We start from the raw sequence: 18,819 nt of genomic DNA, 5'->3' as shown, positions 1-18,819 counted from the left end.
CATACAAAGTATGCTAAGTAACAATGGAATTAAGCTAGAAATCTGGAAAATCTCCAAATATTTGAAAACTAAATGACACACTTTTTAGTGGGTCAAAAAAGTCAAATGGAAATGAGACAGGATTTTGAATAGAATGAAATGAAAACATAACATAAAATCTGTGGGGTGCAGCTAACACAGTATGTAGAGGGAAATCGATAGCCTCTCTTAGGAAAGAAAGAAATTTCAAATCCAAGACCTTGACTTCCATCTTAAGAAACTGGATGACAAAAGCAAGTGAAACTCAAAGTGAGCAGAAGAAAGGAAATAATAAGATCAGATTTTATCAATAAAATAAAAAGTTGTTTCTTTGAAAAGATCAATAAAATGATAAAACTCTAGCCAGATCGGTCAGGAAACAAAAGAAAACACAAATGACCATGGCCAGGAATGAGGATATCACTAAGGGTTCTATACATATGAAGAGGGTAATAAAGGCATATTATTCCTTGGAATAGATAAACTAGCAAAGCTCAGCCAAAAAACAACCTGAATGACACTATATCTATTAAATAAACTGAATTTGTGGTTCAAAATCCTCCCACAAAGAAAGCTGCAGGCCGGAGGACTTTCCTGATGAAATCCACGATACCCATTGACCAGAGACTCTCTGGACATCCAAAGCAGAGGGGCACTTCCAACCTGTGCCAGGGGGCCAGCACCACACAGACCCACCCAGACACAGTGTGAGAAGAGAGGAAACCACTGCCAGACGGTGTTGCCACCCAGAGAGTAGCAGGGACGCTGTCCTGGCTCAGACTGCTGGGCAGGTGACCACAGGTGTGGGGGAAGGCAGTCAGTTATCTCTCAGTCTGGGGCCTGGAATCCAGGATCAGAGTGGCAGATGGTGGACTCCTTGGGAGGACCTCCTTCCAGCTTACAGAAGGCGGCCTTTCTGTGTCCTCACAGGGGGAGCAGAGAGCACACGCCTGGCTCTGCTGTCCCTTCTTGTGAGGGCTCCACTCCCACGACGTGGGCTCACCTCCCAAAGGCCCTGCTCCAAGCACCAACACGTGGGGATCAGGGTTTCCACGCAGGAATTCTGAGGGACACGGATGTGAAGTCCATAACATGCCAGAAGAACATTAGATTTGGAATGGAATTATGTCCCTATTTTATACTGGGGACATTGGTGTCCTGTCAGTTGGGTCCCTGGGGAAACAGTTGCCAAATGGAGTTAGATGTGCAGGAAAAGTCATGGTCCCTGCTGTGAACTGCATGGGAGCCCCCACAGTCCCTGCCGCTGGCTAGACGGGGGCCCCCATGGTCCCCACCGCTGGCCGGACGAGGGCCCTGGACAGGAGATGGGTGGCTGGAGCCTATGCACAGTGTGGTTCCGAGGAAGTCTGTGCAGCCCAACTGGGACTCGGGCCCAGAACGGCCTGCAGAGGGGCCCAGCCACAGCCAAGCCCCAGATGTCTGCTCTGTGGCCCTGCCAGGACTCCCTCCCGGGGGCTCTGCCTCTGAAATGTCCCAAATCTAACCTCTTTTCACCTTCGAAACCATCCTGGCCTCTGTGACCATCCTGGGTTCTTATTTTCACTGTTACTATTTATTTTTTCTTTTACGAATTACCATCATTCTCCCAACAGTGCCCGCTAACCGCCTGCTCTCAATGGCGCCCAGGGCTGTGCAGCCTTCCCTAGAGTCAGCAGGCAGCTCAGAGGATGGGGCCAGGACATGTGCCTGCTGCCCCGTTCTCCCTCATCCTCCCATGTGTCTGGGGCTCATGCTGGCCGCCGGCTGGACATCAGCCTGGTCTCTGAGGGAACACAGTGGTCTCCTCAGTGGCCTGGGGCCCCTTACGACACAGCAGTCAGGTGTCAAGGGGCATACCCAGGAGGACCCGGTTGGAGCTGGGCTCTCTGCCCTGACCACAGCCACCGCGTGTGTCCACTGAGGCTCACAACATCTTCAAGGGGCTCAGTGCCTTGTGGGAAATCAGACGTGCTTCCCTCCTCCGGCAGCCCCCTCCCCTCCTAGGCCTTCTCTGTTCCCCAGCACCCATGCTCCTGCCCTCAGGACTGTCCTGCCCCTTCCTTCAAGGATGGCTTGACTGCTGCCCTTCAAGCTGTCTGCCAATCACCTGCCCAGGGTACAGCTCCGATTCCCCATCCCTGCTCGGCACCCCCCACCTCACCAGACACCCTGGTGGGCTCCTTTATTGGGTGTGGATGTTAACGGCTCATTTCCTGGAAAGGGGGTCTTATTGCTGATGTGTATTTACTAGAGCCCACTGGGCACGAAGGTGGCACTTGTTAAGTGTGGACATTACAACTCCACTGAGCAAAGGAGTAATTCCCTCAGTTTCTCTGCAGAAGGGGGGCTCAGTCCAAAGGTCACAGGCAAAAACTCTCTGCCCTCCATACCTGCTTTGTGGACATAGCTCGGGGTGTAGGCCTGGGCCATGCCCAAGTGTGCAGGGCTGAGAAGGGGGACAGTCCATGCCTCCATGTCTCAGGGAAACACAGAGATGCCCTCCCCCAGGGGCGGTTGGCTGCTAAGGGTAAGTGCCCCTTGTCCTCATTCAACCCTCCAGCTGCGTCCTGGGGGTGACAGCCTAATGGGGAGGGGCCCTTGCCAGTGGGCTCCCGACGTGGACCAGGGCCCTGCTCTTCCTGGAGGGCCTGCGCTGGGCACAGCAGGAGGGAGAGACCCTGGGCTTTGGGCAGCAGGCTCTGCAGAAATGAATTGGAAAGTCCAGAAAATGCACTTTTTCCAGAGAGGCATCTGTTGACAGTGGCAGATTCTTGACAGGAAGAACAGAGGGGGTGATGGGGGTGGGGGTGGTCTCTCCAGCTCCAGGTCAGGCTCCAGAATGGGACAGCACATGGCGACAGCTGTGGAAACAGCCCAGGACAGTCGGAGATCGCCCAACTCCCTTCCTCCAGGCGTGACCCGTACTTCCCCCAAAAGAGACTCATCAGTGCTTTTCCTACTTATGGAGGAAAGAGGCGCGGCCGCGGAGACAGGTGCGCTGACGTTGAGCTCACCTCTGTGGAGCCGCAGCCCTGTGCCCCAGCACTTGGCCAGAGCAGTCATGGAGGCTGCTCAGCTTCCTACCTGCTGCTTCACCAGGAGCCGGGGCAACCCTCCGGAGTGGCTCTGCCTTACAGGGAGGCACGGATGCCCAGTGCCACACCAGCAGGGAAATGGTGTGAGGCGCCTGCAGTGGCTTCCTCTAGAATCATCACTATGTAATCTGTGTGTATTAAGTAAAACAAAAATGTGTGATCCGGAGCTCTGTTGGCACCATCTGAATGACTCAGGTCCTTGGGGCGAGAGCCCCATGTCCTGGCAGAAGCCCAGGGCAGGCTGACCATACCAGGTGGTCAGGGGCAGGCATGAGATGCGCCTCTGCTTGGGCATAAAGGAACACTTAGACATCTTACTGCTAATTCAGTTTTTTGGCATGAAGAATTATATGATGTGCTTCACGTATGTGACTTCAAATTAGGTTAGCAGGTTGTTACGAGGTCCCTCCTTGATGCAAGTGTGGGTGCTCATGTCCCAGGGGCGACAGGCTGGGGTTGTGGGCCAGTCCGACCAGCTGGTGGCCCCGGCTGCTCGGGTCAGGAGGGCCCTGGAGAGAGAGGCACGCGCCCACCACTGGGCTTTGCTACAGCTGCACTTGTTTATGAGAAACTGGATGCTGAGACCTTTTCCAAATGGGGCCTCAGACATGGGAAGGACTGGAACTACTGGCCCAGGGGCACTGGGGTGAACCGGAGTCAGAGCCACAGCCTGTCCCTCTCTGCACGGTGCTGGGCCGAGCCCGCCCCAGGCTCCTCCGTGCCCCTGGGCAGCAGAGCGGCCTGGGAATCTCAGGTAAGCCACCCCGGTGTGACTGGCACCACAGAGGGGCAGCTCCCGCTGAGCCCACCCCTCCCAGCCTCCTGGGAAAGGGAGCCTCAGCTCCAGTCCGTGGCTGGGAGGGCAAACCCGCCACTCCCATGCTAGAAACAAGCCCGTGGGTGTGTTTTCCTTATTACTCAAAATAAGCCTAAAAGAAACGAAAGCTGAGGAAGCAGGAGTCACGCCGAAACACAACCTCTTCTGCAGAAACCAGTTGCTTTATAAACTTATATTGCTTTATCTGAATATAGCATTTGTTCTTAGGAATGGGATGGATTTATTAAAACTCACTTTGGTGCTAATAGCTTCTTGTATGCCCTTCAGGGGTAGTGGGTGGGGCTCCTGACTTCCGCTGCGTCCGGTGGGCGCCTGGGTCCCCTTGGGTCTAGCTTTCCAAGTCTGACAGGGCCTGATGGGACATCAGCTGGGCCTCGGGGCCAGCTCCTCACGGTCATCAGCAGCCGAGTCCTCCCCCTCCCACAGCCACCACCGCCATCTCCCCTAACACCACCTTTTCTGTGCCCCTCCCAGTGCTCCCCGGACACCCTGGGGTCCCCTAAGCTCGTCAGTGTGGAAACCTGGAGGCATGCATGCTCGCCACCTGCTTAACACGAGTAGGATTCTCAAGAACTGCAAGCCTCTCAGCAGAAGAAATTCTTGTGTTTTCTAAAGTCCCAAAAGCAACATATTGTTTCTGAATTCAGAACAGTAATTAGTGGACAAGCTCCAGGTTCTATGTTTGATTTATGAACAGCTGGATAATATTTTCCTACCTGAGCTTGAAGCAGAAGATTTGGGTGGGGAGCAGGGGGCGGCCTTAGGAAGCACGCAGAAAGAGGCGGCGGAGAACAGCTGGGTTCACACACACAGTGTCTTGCTCAGACGATGGCCAAACTGCCTGAGCGTCTGTGTGTGGCCAAGGCCTCGCCCGGGTCGCTTCTCTGAACAGAAGTATTTGGCCTGTGTGCGTTCCCTCTCCACACAGCTGGACGAGCACTTCTGGGGGGCTGTGCTGGAGTATCTGGGGGCCCCACCCACGTCCGCTCTCCTGTGGCAGGCTTCCCTCCAAAGAGGCCGACCACACCCACGGGGCTCTGTGACATGAAACACTCCCTACAGCCAACAGAGGTTCACGTACCTGCAGAAAATGCGTAAACACGGAGCATTTTCCACACATGTAATGGATCACTCAGACTAAGATCCAGCAAAAAAAAAAAGACCGCTTTATTGGCTCTTTCCTAACTACAGAGACCCTGACCCAAGGGGCAGGTCTGCTCTCCATGTGACAGTCCCCTCGGGAGCACGCCACGCGGCTCCGTGGCTGAGCGCTGGGCAGGCTCTGGCCCTACAGGCCACACGCAGCCACGAGCTCTCACTCTTCAGTCATGTGCAAAGGCTGCAGATGTGGCTTACACAGTTTGTTCTTCCCGTGAATTTTTAAAGAAGACATAATCATACAGAGGAACATTTCGGAAAGAACCGTTTCTGTGGGGGAGCTTCACCACGTGGCACTGCCGCCTGCCCTGTGTCCCAGACAGCCGTGCAGGCGCAGTTCAGGCCTGCTCCACGAGGGGGCACGGACTCCTAAGGCACCATCACCAGCTCAGACAGGTTGTGATTAAACCATGCTTTCTGGTTATGTGGAACAATAGGTCACTGCGAGTAATAACGCGTAACAAGTCGTTCTTTGTACAAAATGCAGGAGAAAAGCTCACACTAACCTACCTGCTAATAGTAACTAATCCAAAAACACTCTATAGTTGCTGCATATCAAAACATTCTTTTTGGTAATCGTTTTCTTGGACGAAGCAGAGTTCTAAGGCTTCTGTGAACTGATCTTACAGGTGAACCAGTATATTACAGTCCTGTCGCATTACTTACAGTCACTTTCCAATCCTGCCATTTGGTGGCATACAGGTATTTGCACCCCCTGTCCTGGCTTCCTAAAGTGCTCTGTTAACTGTAGGGCCGAGAACACGCAGCCCTCCAGAGCAGATGGGTCCCTGTGGCAGTGGCTGAGAAGCCGGCTTTGGAGTCTTGGATGCATTTTCCAAAACAGACCCTGTTATTGCTAACGTGGAGGCCCCTTGCTGGGCAGACAGGACGGTCCCACTGCTGTGCTGATGGACAAATACACACAGGCCTACCTATGTACAGACATGCAAGTGCGGGGTCTGTCCTGGGACAGAGATTTCTTTCATCCAGTAACCTACCTTGTGCTAGTCACCCTACTTGTGCTAATTTGGAAGCCAGATTAAAAACAAAACCCTAGCAATCCCACCATGCCACGATTAACAATCCTACAGTTTCAGTAACACAGCAGGGGGAGGAGATTGGGAAAGAGCTGAGATGACAAACTGGAAGATCTCTAAAACACTCCGAATAAGGCAGCAGAATTGTAGGTCGCAGCCCAGGAGAAGGTGAAGAAGTAGATAGAACCCACGCATTAGGTTTTCTTGCAACGCCGAGCTTGCCAGCATTCTCCCAGTTTGGACGAAGGATGAAGTCTCACAATGAAATGTTCTTACAGTCGTTGCTCCTGTGAACACTCTCCCGGTAGCAAGCTCAGTGCTCCACTCTGCGCTGTCCTGAGGTGGGCGCTGCTTAAGTAAGGCACTTCCAGTTCTGGAATCCAGGGGTGCCCAAGGGGCCCAGCCTCCACGTGGGCCGCTGCCCTGAGGTCCACCTCCTGCCTCACCCCACCCTGCCACCTTCCGTCTGCCCCTGGAGAGGCCTCTTCCTCGGTGACGGGGGGGGGGTGGGTCCTTCCTTCCCGCTGGAGCCACTTCTGACGCGGGTCCTCAGGGTGCAGGGCTGAGCCCAGTTCACCTTGTTGGAGTCTTAGCAGGGAAGCTTGACAGGTGCCTGTGGATTGACACCATGCAGCCTCTGAGTGAGATCCAACGTCACCAACTATGAACGGATGCTGGTGCTGGAGAGGTCGTTTCTTATTATTTCATTTACTGCAAGAAAACAAAATAGAGAATGCATTAGGGAGACACTGCCCTGTGCAAAACTGTATGTAAACAGCCAGAAGTCCATCAGCCACGCCGAGTAGGTCATGTGCAGCTGTGAGGGGCGCGTCCCGGAGGTGCCACATTCCTTCCTGCTTCCTGCTGCGGTCCGGGGGCACTGAGGCCGCAGCCCAGAGCACGGCTACACACCGGCCTTCCCACAGCGTGGCCCCGAGAGGAGGGCCGGGGCCGTGGATGCATCTCTCCAGGGGGCGTGCGGTGCTGTGTGGCAGCCGACGGGGCGCCTCTGGGAGCCGCGTGCACTGGCTGTGTCCTCCCCCAGCCTTGTCGCTGGACAGGCCTTGGTAGGCTGGAGTGGAGGGCCAGCACCGGGTTCGGGGCCTTTCCTTCACTTTGTTGCCTTGTCCGTGTCCACTCTCGGCCTGTGATTTTTGGCAGCCAGAGAGGAAATGAGCCAAACTGGGGGAGGCCATCTGAGCGGGCGCACAGCGTCCCTCCCTCCTGATGGGCACCCGGACGGGGGAAATGTCGCGGGGGAGCCTGTCACCACGGCTTTCCCGGCCAGGCCTGGAGGTGGGGGCCGCGCACTCGCGTCACGGAACTGCCCAAACTCCACGTGCCTCTGCAAAGGCCCTGGCCCATCCGAGGGGGGCTTCCTGGGGCAGTTGGCCGGCACACACGTCGTCACCCCGCCCTTCCCTGAGTTCCCTTTCGACATCCCCCCATCCCGACTATTTTTAAGAATAACAATAATAAAGCTCAGCTGGGGGAACCAGGAATTGTGTCATGGGAGCTGATAACAGAGCTCACGGGCTTTGCACTCAGGAACCCGGACTGCACGCCCCAGGCCCCAGGCTGTTCCCAGAGGCGCTGCACGGCCCAGCCCAAGCGAGACGGCCTCCCAGCCGTGGCCTGGGCCCCCCTGCGCCGAGGCCAGGCTGCCTGCGGGGTACGACGCGCTGCAAACACCCGGAGCACAGGGCAGGCCAGGGAGGGCTCCAGGCTACCGGCCTGGAAAGGGCGCATCCGGACCCCACTGGAGACATGGGCACGTGGCCCGCCACCCGACAGGCAGCCACAGGTTCTCAGCAGATGGTCCTCGCATCCACGTGGAAATGACCTCGGGACGGCGCTCACCCTGGCACGGTGACTTGTTTAGGGGGTGCTCTGACCGGCTCTCAGGAAGGCACTTGTCCCCAGTGTCACGGGCCACCCTCAGCTACAGGCAGCTCTCTGTGATGCTCCGGACGACTGCGTGGCCAGCGCAGTTGAGGCTGAGAAGCGTTTGGCCCAGGCACCTCAGGAGGCAGGGCAAGGTGGCCCAGGCCACACGTGGCCCCGGGCCACAGGCCTCCTCCACCCTGAGGCCCGGGTGCTGCGTTTTGCTTGGTCCGGCAGCAGAAGGGACACAGAGCTCCTCTTCCTCGCCTCTCACTCCTCTGGCCTAAGAGCCACGTGCCCAGCGCATACTCTGCAGAATGCTGCCCCATCACAGAACAGTGACAAGTGTGGAATGATCCCATTTCTCCGGGGTGCCGTCATGGGGAGGCAGCGGCTTGCCCGCTGGAGGGCATTGGCGCCAGGCAGAGCCGGGGCGGAGGACAGGCGCTGCGGGAGGAGTGGACAGGGCTGGCGCTTGAGCCTCGCTGGGTATTCCCGCTGCGCCTGACAGTTTACAAGTTGCCTTTACGGTCACCAGTCGTTCTCTCCCGAGGGATCCCGGCCCTGGGTGGATAGGCAGCAGGCGCGGACGGCGGTGTCTGGGCTGCTGGGCCAGGTGCGGATCGGCCAGAAGCCTGAGCAGACACGTCAGGGAGAAGGCAGGAGTGCTGGGAGGCCCCGTGGGGAGAGGTGGGCTTTCCCGTGGGTCCGCTCAGGCCGCAATCCTTTTATTCTGTTCCAAGGACAATCATGTCCCACAGCTGATTCTGTAGGGTCAGCAACGGGGTGTATGGAACAGGTCTGGGGGGCAGTAATGAGGGGCATCGGGGACCTGAGGGTAATTACGAGAGGTAATGTGAGGGGCACTGCCAGTGGTGTGGGGGAAAGTGGGCCCTGCTTGAGGCTGAGGGTGTGCAGATGGGCGAGTGGGCAGCTGCAGGCAAAGAAGAGGCCTGTTCTCAATGTGCAGTGACACGGCCCTCAGGAAAACGCATCTGTGCAGGATTAAAGGGGAAGAGGCCTCGGCAGTGGGCTTCCCCTGTCCCAGGCAGCTGAGCGGCACAGTGGGCGGGCGGAAGTCCCTCGGCGAGCCTGCCGCCAGTGTGTGTATGGCTCCCGTCTGGAGGAGCCCGATGTGTGGCCCTGAAGCTGCCGGGCAGGCCGATTTGCCCTGAGCCCACACACTGGAGCAGCAGCAGATCCCGTCTGACAGCTGCTGTTCAGACCCACGGCTCGAGCCCCCACGGGGTCCAGCCACAGCCGCAGGAGGACCAGCTGCCCGTGGTGGGGCACTTGGACCCAGTCCATGCTGGGTGGGAAGCTGGGTGCCGCCCCTCCAGACGTAGTCTGTGCCCCTCTGCCCTTCAGAGGGGGAGGGCCCACCACAGGGCCAGCTGCGCGACCAGGTCTCAGTGGCTGGGCCGAAGGGGCCCCGACCCAGGCCCCGGCCTTCCAGCTGCTGTCACAGGAGGTCACGGTGCGAGTCCGGCCCACGGGGCTGTGTGTCTGGGGGCGGCTGCCTCTGATGTGGCCGTGCTGAGACGCCCACGGTTCCCGCAATGGCTTCTCTCCGCTGATCATTTCCATCCTCTTATTCAGCTTTTCCACTGACACGAGGTTCTCTTCTTCACACAGCATGTTAACTGCAGGTGACATGTGACCCCATGCAGGGCCCTGAAAGAGGAACCTGCCCTGGCGTGATCCAGTCCCTGCAGGAGGATGTGGTGAAGCTGTTACACCACAGTTTGGTTTAATAAGAGGGGTTTTCCCCTCACATCTCATTTTTCTCTAAAATGCTCCTAAGGTGGAAACTATTGTTTTTTCCTAAAACTCATGTGGCCATTTGAACTCTTGTTTTAACCTGGGATGCATGCAGGATAAGCGTGTGCCTCACGCACCCCCAAATGCACCTCTGTGTACATGTCCGGAATTGAGGGAGGACACTGGTATTTTTTCCATGAAAGACCGAAATGCACGAGGTAGAGGCCGGGCCTCGCCCGCACTCAGGCTCTCCATGAACGCCAGCCCCTGCTGAGGCCGCGGCCACACGGCGAGTTTCTCCTTCCCCACCCCGTCTCGAGCAGGGCTGGCATCAGGCTTGTGCCCAGGAAAATGCCCCTCGCCGTGCCTCGGGTCTCACCGGAGGGCTCCTGTATGGTGGCACAGACCACGCAAACAAGAGGGGCCATGGCAGCAGGAATGCTCTTTCATATGGTTTGTCCCATCGACGCCCACCTTTCTGGCAACACTTCCCCTGTTTCTGAATACTTGGTTTCAGAGCAGTTTGGGCTCTCAAGTCAAATGTGAGGAATGAGCGAACTCCTTGTTTACACGACCTGCGTGCAGCCCCTCATGGTGGCCGAGCACCTGTGCATATGTTCTTGATTCTCGCGTCTGCCCTCTGAGGAACTGAAGGGTCAGTAAGTAGAAAGGGTGGCCGTGGCCCAGGTGCTTACACGTGAGGGAGCCGAGGCACAGCTGTGGCGAGTGTCCTCCACTGGGCACACGTGGTCCCACCGGCAGATCCATGGGTGGACAGGCATTGCTGTTTGCAAGCACTAGAGAGGAAGGTCATGGGAGGGCCAGGCACTTGGCCCCGGGGCCCCCTGGCTGATGCTGTGAAGGTGGGCAGACGTGGAGCACCAGTCCCGACAGCTCTGCCCGCCCGCCCACTGCACCCTGCCTGCCCGGCTCTGCCACCACTCGTCCCTCTCATCCCCCAGCTCATGCTCAGGACAGGCTGTCCCTGGCATGAGGAAGAGCGGGGGGCAAGGCGATCCCTTTCCTTCTCTGTAGCTTTTCTTAAACATCAGCACACCCACCCACAACATGGAATTCTGTTAAGCTAAAAGGAACCGTGTTCCAGTCATTTCTCTTATACTAGCTTGAAAAACCATTTTCTAAAAAGGAGAAGAGGCAAGTGACCAAGGGGTCCCCAGGCCTGGCGTTGCCTGCTCCCCGTGTGTGGCGAGAGCCAGGCCATGTGTCAGCAGCCCGTTGGCGCTAAGGCGAACAGCGCAGTGAGCCAGCTCCCCACACAGCAGCCACTCAGCCAGAGGACACTGCCGCCTGGCTCTGTGGGACCCCACCCCAGATCCCGGCAGGCAGCCCTGCTTGGGGGTCTGGGCGGGTGCGGCGAGCGCTCCGGGCCTGGGCCGAGTCTCACGGTTCCTACGCCAGCTTCGCCTCCATGCCCAGATGTGCTCGGCAGCGACCCCCTGGCCGGGCTCCGGCTGGCGGCCTCGAGGCAGCGCCTCAGGGCTGCGGGGGGTGGTGCTCCCAGGCCCCCTCGACTCGCCAGCCCCAGGCTTCCCAACGGTGTGCGGCTCCCCACCAGGGAAGCCGTGGTGGCCTGTGCGTCTGTGCGTGACTCAGACCAGGGACTTTCAGGAGGTGGCCATGGCTTCGCCTGCGCTGGGAAGAAGTGGAGGCAGGGACCCCGGTCCCAACATCCAGCGTGGGCCTCAAATCTGGCGAAGTACCAGACACATGTGATCAGAGCTAAATACAAGTAAATACTGGGAGGAAAGCAACCCGAGAGGCATCAGAAGCCCGAGAGGCCTGGGGGTGGTTTTCAGGGCGGCCTGACCTCCCGTCTGCCTGGGCAGCAGGGGCCGCCCTGCGCTTTCTCGAATGGCAGTGGACCAGCTCTGGCCAACAGTTCCCGAGGATCCTGTGACTTTCCGACTCTGCTCAGGCCCAAATCCTCCCTGCGTTCATGCCACGCCACCCAAGCCTCCGTGAGGAGGTCTGTGAGCTTCCTTTACGAGCCCTGAGCAGCTGGGGGTGCCTGGGAAGCGCGGGGGGAGGGCAGGTCTGGCCTGTGCCGCTGGCCTCTGGGCTCCTGCCCCTGGCTGCCCCTGACGGTCTAATCTGCGAGAACAGGTGGGGACTTCAGCTCTTCCCAGTGTTGAGTCCTGTGCGCCCAGGATTCTAAATTGTGTGTGAGCCTCACGGAGCTGCCCCCTGCTGCCTGCGAGGTGGGCCTCACGGTGAAGAAGGACTCTGAGGGTGGGGGAGGTACCGTCCTCACACACTGGGCAGACAGCAGAGCGGGGTGGCGCCACCCACTGTTTGTGGGAGTGTGGTGTGGCCAGCCAGGGGCTCCCCGAGGCTGGCGGGGAGGCGGGCAGCAGCCCCGCCTGGGCCCTGGCTTACTTGGGGAGCGGTCCTCGAGGGAGGGTCCGTGTGCGGGGAACCTCCATTCAGCCTGCCCTGACAAGAGAAAGGTGTGCGCAAGCTCCTCACTCTTCCTGGTGAACTTTCAGTTTACTGACTGTAGAAAAAAGAATGAATTATAGGGCGTGGGAGTGACAGTCATACTGGCCTGAAGTTAATGCAAAGCCTGGGCTCAGCCCCGGGACACATGGTCCCATAAGACACAGAATGGTGGTGAAGGGACAGGGGTTCGTTCCTATGCTTTCAGTTTCTCTATTTCTTACAATGCAAATGTATCCCTCTTATTACCAGAAAAAAATGTCTGTATAGGTTTATTTTAGGGTAACAGAAACATCAGCTGTCTTTTCACTTCTGTCACAGAGAATCACCAGCCTTGCTGCTCTCATCAGACGCAGCCCAGAGGGTCGGCCCAGAAAACAAGGGAAAAGGTCGGCTTGACGTGACAGGGCCCCTGCCTGCTGGGTGTGGTGAAGGAAGGAACGGGGGGGCAGAACTAGGGTTTTCCAGACAGGTGTTCATACAACGCTGACCATGGTTTCTTAGGAAGTGGATTTGGGTTTACAGAATAAGAAGTCTGGTTCAGCAATGTTGGCCAGCCATATTGTTTAATCCTTGTTTTAAAAAATGTTTAATTAAGATGGTAGTTTGCAAATTTTAATTTTGTGTCAGGTTTTTAAAACACTTATTTGCTGATACAGGTACCTATTCGCTTAATTAAATATATTTTAAAGCATCTTTCTCTTTTTCAACAGCTACATTAGTACCAATAAGCAAACCAATTGTACTACGAATTTTTAAAATTCAACAATCAACTACCACTACTTAGCAGAGCAGCCGGCCTGGGAGGGGCCCCGTCATCTTTCACTCCTGGTTTTATGACACTCTGCAAGGTTGCTTGTCCATGAAGACCGGCACTTCTCTGAAGCCGCTGCTGCCCTTTAAACAAAGGCCAGCGGGAAACAGGGAAGTGCATAAGGACCCCCTGGCGGTTGGCTTTGCACGTGGCCGGCTCCCCAGCCCTCGTGGCATCACGCCCCACGGACCCTCTCAGAGCTCACGACCAAAGTCAATGCCGATGGTGAGCAGGCAGCCACACAGACCCAGGCGCTGCCTGCGGGCTCCATCTTCTCCGAGGGACAGAGACATGGATATTCTTTATGGAGCACGAGTCATCAAAACTGATTTTATTTTTAAGGGAAAGCCAAAATAGCTCCCTGAGGAGCCAAGAAAGCAGGCAGCACATTCACTCCCATTCCTACGATGAAGAGTAACTTCAATGTACTTGCTAACTTTTCCAAAAAATACACCCTTAGCTAAAGTTGGTATTGCAACCCGAGAGGGCAGTGATTTAGGGACGCAAGAGGAACCAGGAACATCTCGGGCCAAATCTATGCTGGAAGAGCCAGTTTCCAGGGCGTCCCCACACCACGTTGCAGCACCAGGCCTTCACCGTGCTGGCGGTTCTTGGGTGAGAAGCCATCTGACGGTGGCTGCAGATTCAGATGAACACGCAGCTCTTTGCTGCTGTGACTTCCTTGCAGGGAGTGTGACAGACATGTGCCCCTGGCTCCACGGAATCAGGGACCTGCTGAGCACCTGCTTTCACGTTTCCATTGGACCGACACGTCTAGGCTCATTCGGTCCTTATTTAAGCATCACAGCAGATGTGAGCCAAGTACTCGGAAACAGCACGATGAAAGCCACTATCTAGAGACCAGAAAACGGGAAGCAGGCACAGGCGAAGTGCCCAGCGCGGAGGGGACTGGGCGCCGGCCCTGAGGGCAAGGACGTGGTGTCTCTCATGCGGGTTCTTTAATTTGTTAGAAAGTCTGCAGTGAAGGTCTCCTCCCATGTGGGCACCTGTCGCTGCCCTCCGCACATGCGGGCTGTGTCCACCCAGCCCCACAGGGGTCACCTGGCCGCTGCCCCAGCGCCCCTACACATGAGGGGCCACGCTGGTGGGACTACGGTGACGCGGGCTTCTGCGGACACTGCCGCGGCCACAGTAATTCTGAAAATGCAGAGTTGTAACACCACTAAATCCTTTTTTACTTTTCTGACTTTTTAAAAGATGCATTGTGAAGCAGTAGAAAATAATGCAGTTTCTCAAGTTTCATTAAAAAGTAAGTCCTTGTGTTACCTCGGGTGTCCTATTTCAGCCTTCACTTATTTTTATCTTTTTAATCAAAATAAGCCACTGCCATGGGGCCTGCTATTTTTGGAAGGAGAGAATGGGACAGTGGAGCAGCCGAATGACAAGTCACGGTTTCAATAAAACATGACCCTCCCGATGGCATGTGGGGCCGGCGCTGATGAGCATGGATACACCATTAAAACAGAATAATTTTCCTACCTTCAGACCCTGCTTCCTTATTTAGCCTGAATACTCCAAATAATGCAGACGCCCTGTGTGGAAACCCTAGCGTCCACAGGGAGTGGGCATGTAACGGGAGGCTCCACAGGCTTGTCCCCCGTGCTGCCTGCTGGTGCCTGGCCGGGCGTGTGCTCTCTACATTACCTGGCCCATGACTTATCCGTGCCGACTCTCTTTCTGCAATTACTCACTGGGACAGTCAAACCACCAGCAAGCACTTTTCCAGGGCTCTCTTTGGGCTGCTAGGAAAGTGATTTCCCCAAATTATGAAATTCCTATTCAAACAGAATTAATGGATTGAAAAAATAAAAATTGTTTAAAACCCCTTTAATTGAAAGAAAAAGCAAATAAACAGACCCAGAATGTGGCCGCTGCAGGCTAGTTAGAATGCCTTCCCCCCCACTCCAATGTCACCCTCTGTAGAACTGGAAGTGTCTCTGGCGTGAGGTCAGAGGACTCACAGTAAAAGCATTAGCAGGGGCTCCTTCTTTGTAGGACAGCAGAGGGGACAGTCATGGCCAAAGCCAAACATTGGCGCTCCAAGTCTGGAGTCTGTGACAGTCAAAATGACCAGCCCAGAGTCAGCGGTCGGCACCAGCCAGCCCCCTGGCAGCCTGGCACAGGCCAGGTGCCCCCAGACCCACCCGTTGGTTTGCTGCTCATGATGGAAGCAGAGGAGGCGGCTCAAACCCACTGTTCCAGGTTCATGAGAAGTGACATCACTGAGTGAGCTCACAAAATCCTGGCCTCACCGGGGAATCAGTGACTCTGATAGGTGTGACGGTCACGCTCTTATCATATGAGCAGATGGTCACTTACACAGATGTGTGCATCTGAGGGGCATGGGGATAAACATGTGTGAAGCCCGGGACCTGATCTCTAAACATCTTGGCCCACCCTGAGTACTGAACCCGGGCACCCACCGCACTATTCATCCTACTCTGGCAGTTTGAAGTGGTTGCAATTAAAAACCAACACCATCTTTGGCAAGAAGGTGGGCACTGGCCGGCTCACCCTCCTGTCTGCCCGCTCTCTGGGCCAGGACCTCTCTGCCATCCACTGAGAGGGGCACCAGGCAGCAGATGTGAGGTCCTGCCTCACTGCATCTGGCCCCCACCGCTCCACACACTCGCGCCGTTGGGCCTGCCCCCACTCCCCGGGCTGTCGGTGGGGCCGCAGCCAGGGTCCCCTGAGCTGGGCAGGTGCACGTCCTCACCCAACCCAGCCCACCGAGGTGCAGCACTTTGACCAGACAACAGGGATGCGACTCCTCCTGCACGCGTTGAGGGCCCAGCTGCTGGGCATGCCCAGGGGCGGCAGGAGCGAGACCTGCTCAGTGCCTCGGGAGATATGCCCTCAGAGACATTTCCGCAGTGATGCTCCACAGAAGGCCACGCGATGGTATGTGGACAGGGAAGCATGCTTTCTCTCCTTCAAATATTCTCAACTGTCATTCAAATCTTTAGGAAATTGTGCACTAGTTTTTTAAAAATTGTAAACATAATACTCAGGTCACATTTATTGGAGGCTTGGGGAAAGCCTCCGAGTTCCATGTCGTCGGTGACATGGGCGTTGCAGGGGCAGGTGCAGACAGGGCCTGCGGGGTGGGGGCACCGCTCCCAGGGCAGGTCCCCAAGAAGACAGATCCCTGCCTGGGTACCCAACATCCCCAGCTGGCACAGAGGCCAACCTGCTGCTTGAGGGAAAGGCGCAAGCCACCCTCTGCCCACGTCACCACACAGGGCCTGGTGTGGCATGGTGCCCTTACCTGGGCCACATGGTGGTCTCCTGGGCAGTCCTGCGCTCTCCTGCTGGCAGCAAGCGTGGCCCAGAGAGGAGCTGGTGTGCCCAGCTGCTGCGAGCTGAGGGCGCTGACCCGGCAGCCCAGGGTTTTGGGTATTTGGAAGGAATTAAAACAATACAAAGAGCTGTTTGTTTTTATCATTAATGTTTGAAAACTATACTGTTTTTAAAGCACTATTTCAAATATCATTCATGCAATTATGTGCTTCTCAGACTGAATTCCCACAAGGCCACCTCCCTTCCACAGGTGCAGAATCTGAGGTGCGAGACAAGAGCTGTGTTCCTGGGCCTCTCCCTGGCCCAGCACCCAGAGCCGCCTCAGTCAGCGCCCGCCCACAGCCTCCTCCTCCTTGCAGCCCACAGGCCTCAAGGCCTGGATGCTCTGTTTCTCAGTGGAAGGGTGTGGCCCCACCTCTCTAGCTTCAGGTGTGCACAGCCTGAGAGAGACGGGAACCTCTAAGTCACAGCGGAGGACGCGGGAGGGAGGTCCGAGGCCTGAAGTGGTCCCGCCCGCAATGCAGGCTAAAGGCACAGACAGAAGCCTGGGTCGCTGCCTGGCCACCCAATTCCCAGCCAAAAACGCAGTTTTCCTCCCTGGCCGACTGCTGGGAAAACCCCGGGAGTAGACCGAGCTCTCAGGGTCTGGGCACGATGCCCAAGGGGCGGCCTTGGTTCGGTTAGCTCTTCGGTAAACCAGCTACGAAGTCAGACTTGCAGTGGTGGGAGGGGCCCGAGAGGCAGCAAGCACAGATTCACAGCACCAAGTGCTTTTCATTGTTTCAGCCTCAGAGAGCCACCCTGCAGTTCGATTCCAACAGAACGCCCTGTGTGTGCACACCCGTCCCCTGGCTTCACCCCCAGCATCTCGTCGGCTGCCACCGGGTGAGCGCTGCCTCTCTCCTCCCCTCGCCCCCCATGTGCCCAGGCCTCACTCGATGGGTCGGCTGCCACGGCTCAACCCGCACAGCCGTCCCTGGCAGGCTGCTGCACTTCTCGCTTCCTCCCAGTCGGGCCCTGAAGCCTGCCAATACCCATGTGGTCCTGACATGGCCACAGCCACCCACTTCTCCCTGGCTTGTCTGGGTGGCCTCAGCGCCGTCCCCCCTGCTGCTGGCCTCGGGGATTCACCAACGCCTCTCCCACTCCGCAGCCAGAGCATGCGTTTCCAGGATGGAAATAGGAGGGTGTGAGCTGCCGGTGCTGAGGAGCCATGTGCCCCCTGGAGGAGGCCCCACGCCAGCTGTGTCCAGGGGCTCTGGGATCTCTCGGGGGGCCCCAGCCTGGCTGCTGCCCAGGAGGCCTGCGTCGTGCCTTTGGCCGCCCCCTGCCACTTCAGGGAAGGCCACCTGCAGCCCCCTCGGCTCGGAGGCCCCTGGTGAAACCCCACTCTGGCCACACGACTCTGAACAGTCTGGTCTGCTCTCCACCCCACGAGGCCGAGCCCACCCTGAGGGTCAAACTGTGCCTACGGCTGTTGACCAAATAAACCAACAGCAGAACCTCATTATTTTATAAAGATCTGGATGGAAAAGTCACAAAAGGCATGAAGAAAAGCACGTGCACTGTCCCAGCTGGCAAGTTACTCTTAACAACTCCTAATGTGGAAACAAGGCACGGGAGGCAAAGAATCAGGAAAAAAATGGGCAAATGAGACAAGGGTCCATGACTTTTAGGGCTTCCTGACTCCGGAGGGGGGGAAAAAACAAGATTGAATTTTCGTATTGATTATCCAATTATTGCTCTTTATAGATGCTGTTCCAACATTGCACATAACGAGTAATTCATCAAAGTGTACCAGGTGCCATGCAAGTTGCATTTGGCATAAAGGGCCATCAGGGTTCTTGTCACTGCACAGCTGGAGCTCTCCTTCACCCTCAGTCAGATCAGCAGGGCCGCGTGCATGCGCCCACCGGCTTGGCGGGAGAGCAGCCTGCCCCCGGGGATCACAGCGACGAGCAGCTGGCTGAATCGCCACGGCCCAGAGGCCACCTCCCGGCGTCACCTGGACGAGCAGGCAGAACAAACCTCTGGGTTCCTTCCTGTACGTGCAAAGGGCGTGCGTGGGCTGTGGACCCGGGACCACGGTGGGGCCAGGGACGCATGCTCAGAGAAGGGTCCGAAGCTACCTTCTGGAGGAATTCTGTCGGCCAACGGCTCCCAACTTCCAGATGTGGAGCCCAAGCCTGGAGTGTGCCACGTCCCTCGGAGGCTTCACACCTTACTAACGGTGTCCCTGAGTGAGCCTGAGGAGCCAGTGAGGCCCGGAAGAGACAGCCTTGAAGACTCAGCTCCCACCTTCCCTCCCCTGGAGTCGTCCCTGCAACAATCTGGAGCCGCCCAGATTCCCGGGTGGGAGCACCGCGACCCCCCAGCCAGCCAGCGACCGACCGCCGGCAGAGCTGCCCTGCCACCGGAACCACTCAGTGCCGAGCA

The 18,819-nt window shown here is 56.9% G+C and overlaps 1 protein-coding gene across 4 annotated transcripts in view; it reads right to left on the bottom strand.

Moving 5' to 3' along the window:
- NFATC1 (nuclear factor of activated T cells 1) overlaps positions 1-18,819 on the bottom strand; it is a 181,985-nt gene that overhangs the window by 79,078 nt on the left and 84,088 nt on the right. For 2 of the 4 annotated variants that reach the window (XM_036884313.2, XM_036884318.2), the window contains exon 10: positions 5,090-6,857. The exons of the other annotated variants lie outside the window; for them this stretch is intronic. In XM_036884313.2, the coding sequence (XP_036740208.2) occupies positions 6,808-6,857 (50 nt within the window). In that variant the 3' untranslated portion in view covers positions 5,090-6,807. Of the gene's footprint in view, positions 1-5,089; positions 6,858-18,819 lie in introns of those variants that run through there. 4 annotated transcript variants of the gene reach the window in all.

This window comes from Manis pentadactyla, chromosome 6 (genome assembly GCF_030020395.1).
Source record: "Manis pentadactyla isolate mManPen7 chromosome 6, mManPen7.hap1, whole genome shotgun sequence".
NCBI lineage: Eukaryota > Metazoa > Chordata > Mammalia > Pholidota > Manidae > Manis > Manis pentadactyla.
The sequence above is the reverse complement of the archived record's forward strand: the minus strand, read 5'-3'. Positions and strand labels throughout refer to the sequence as shown.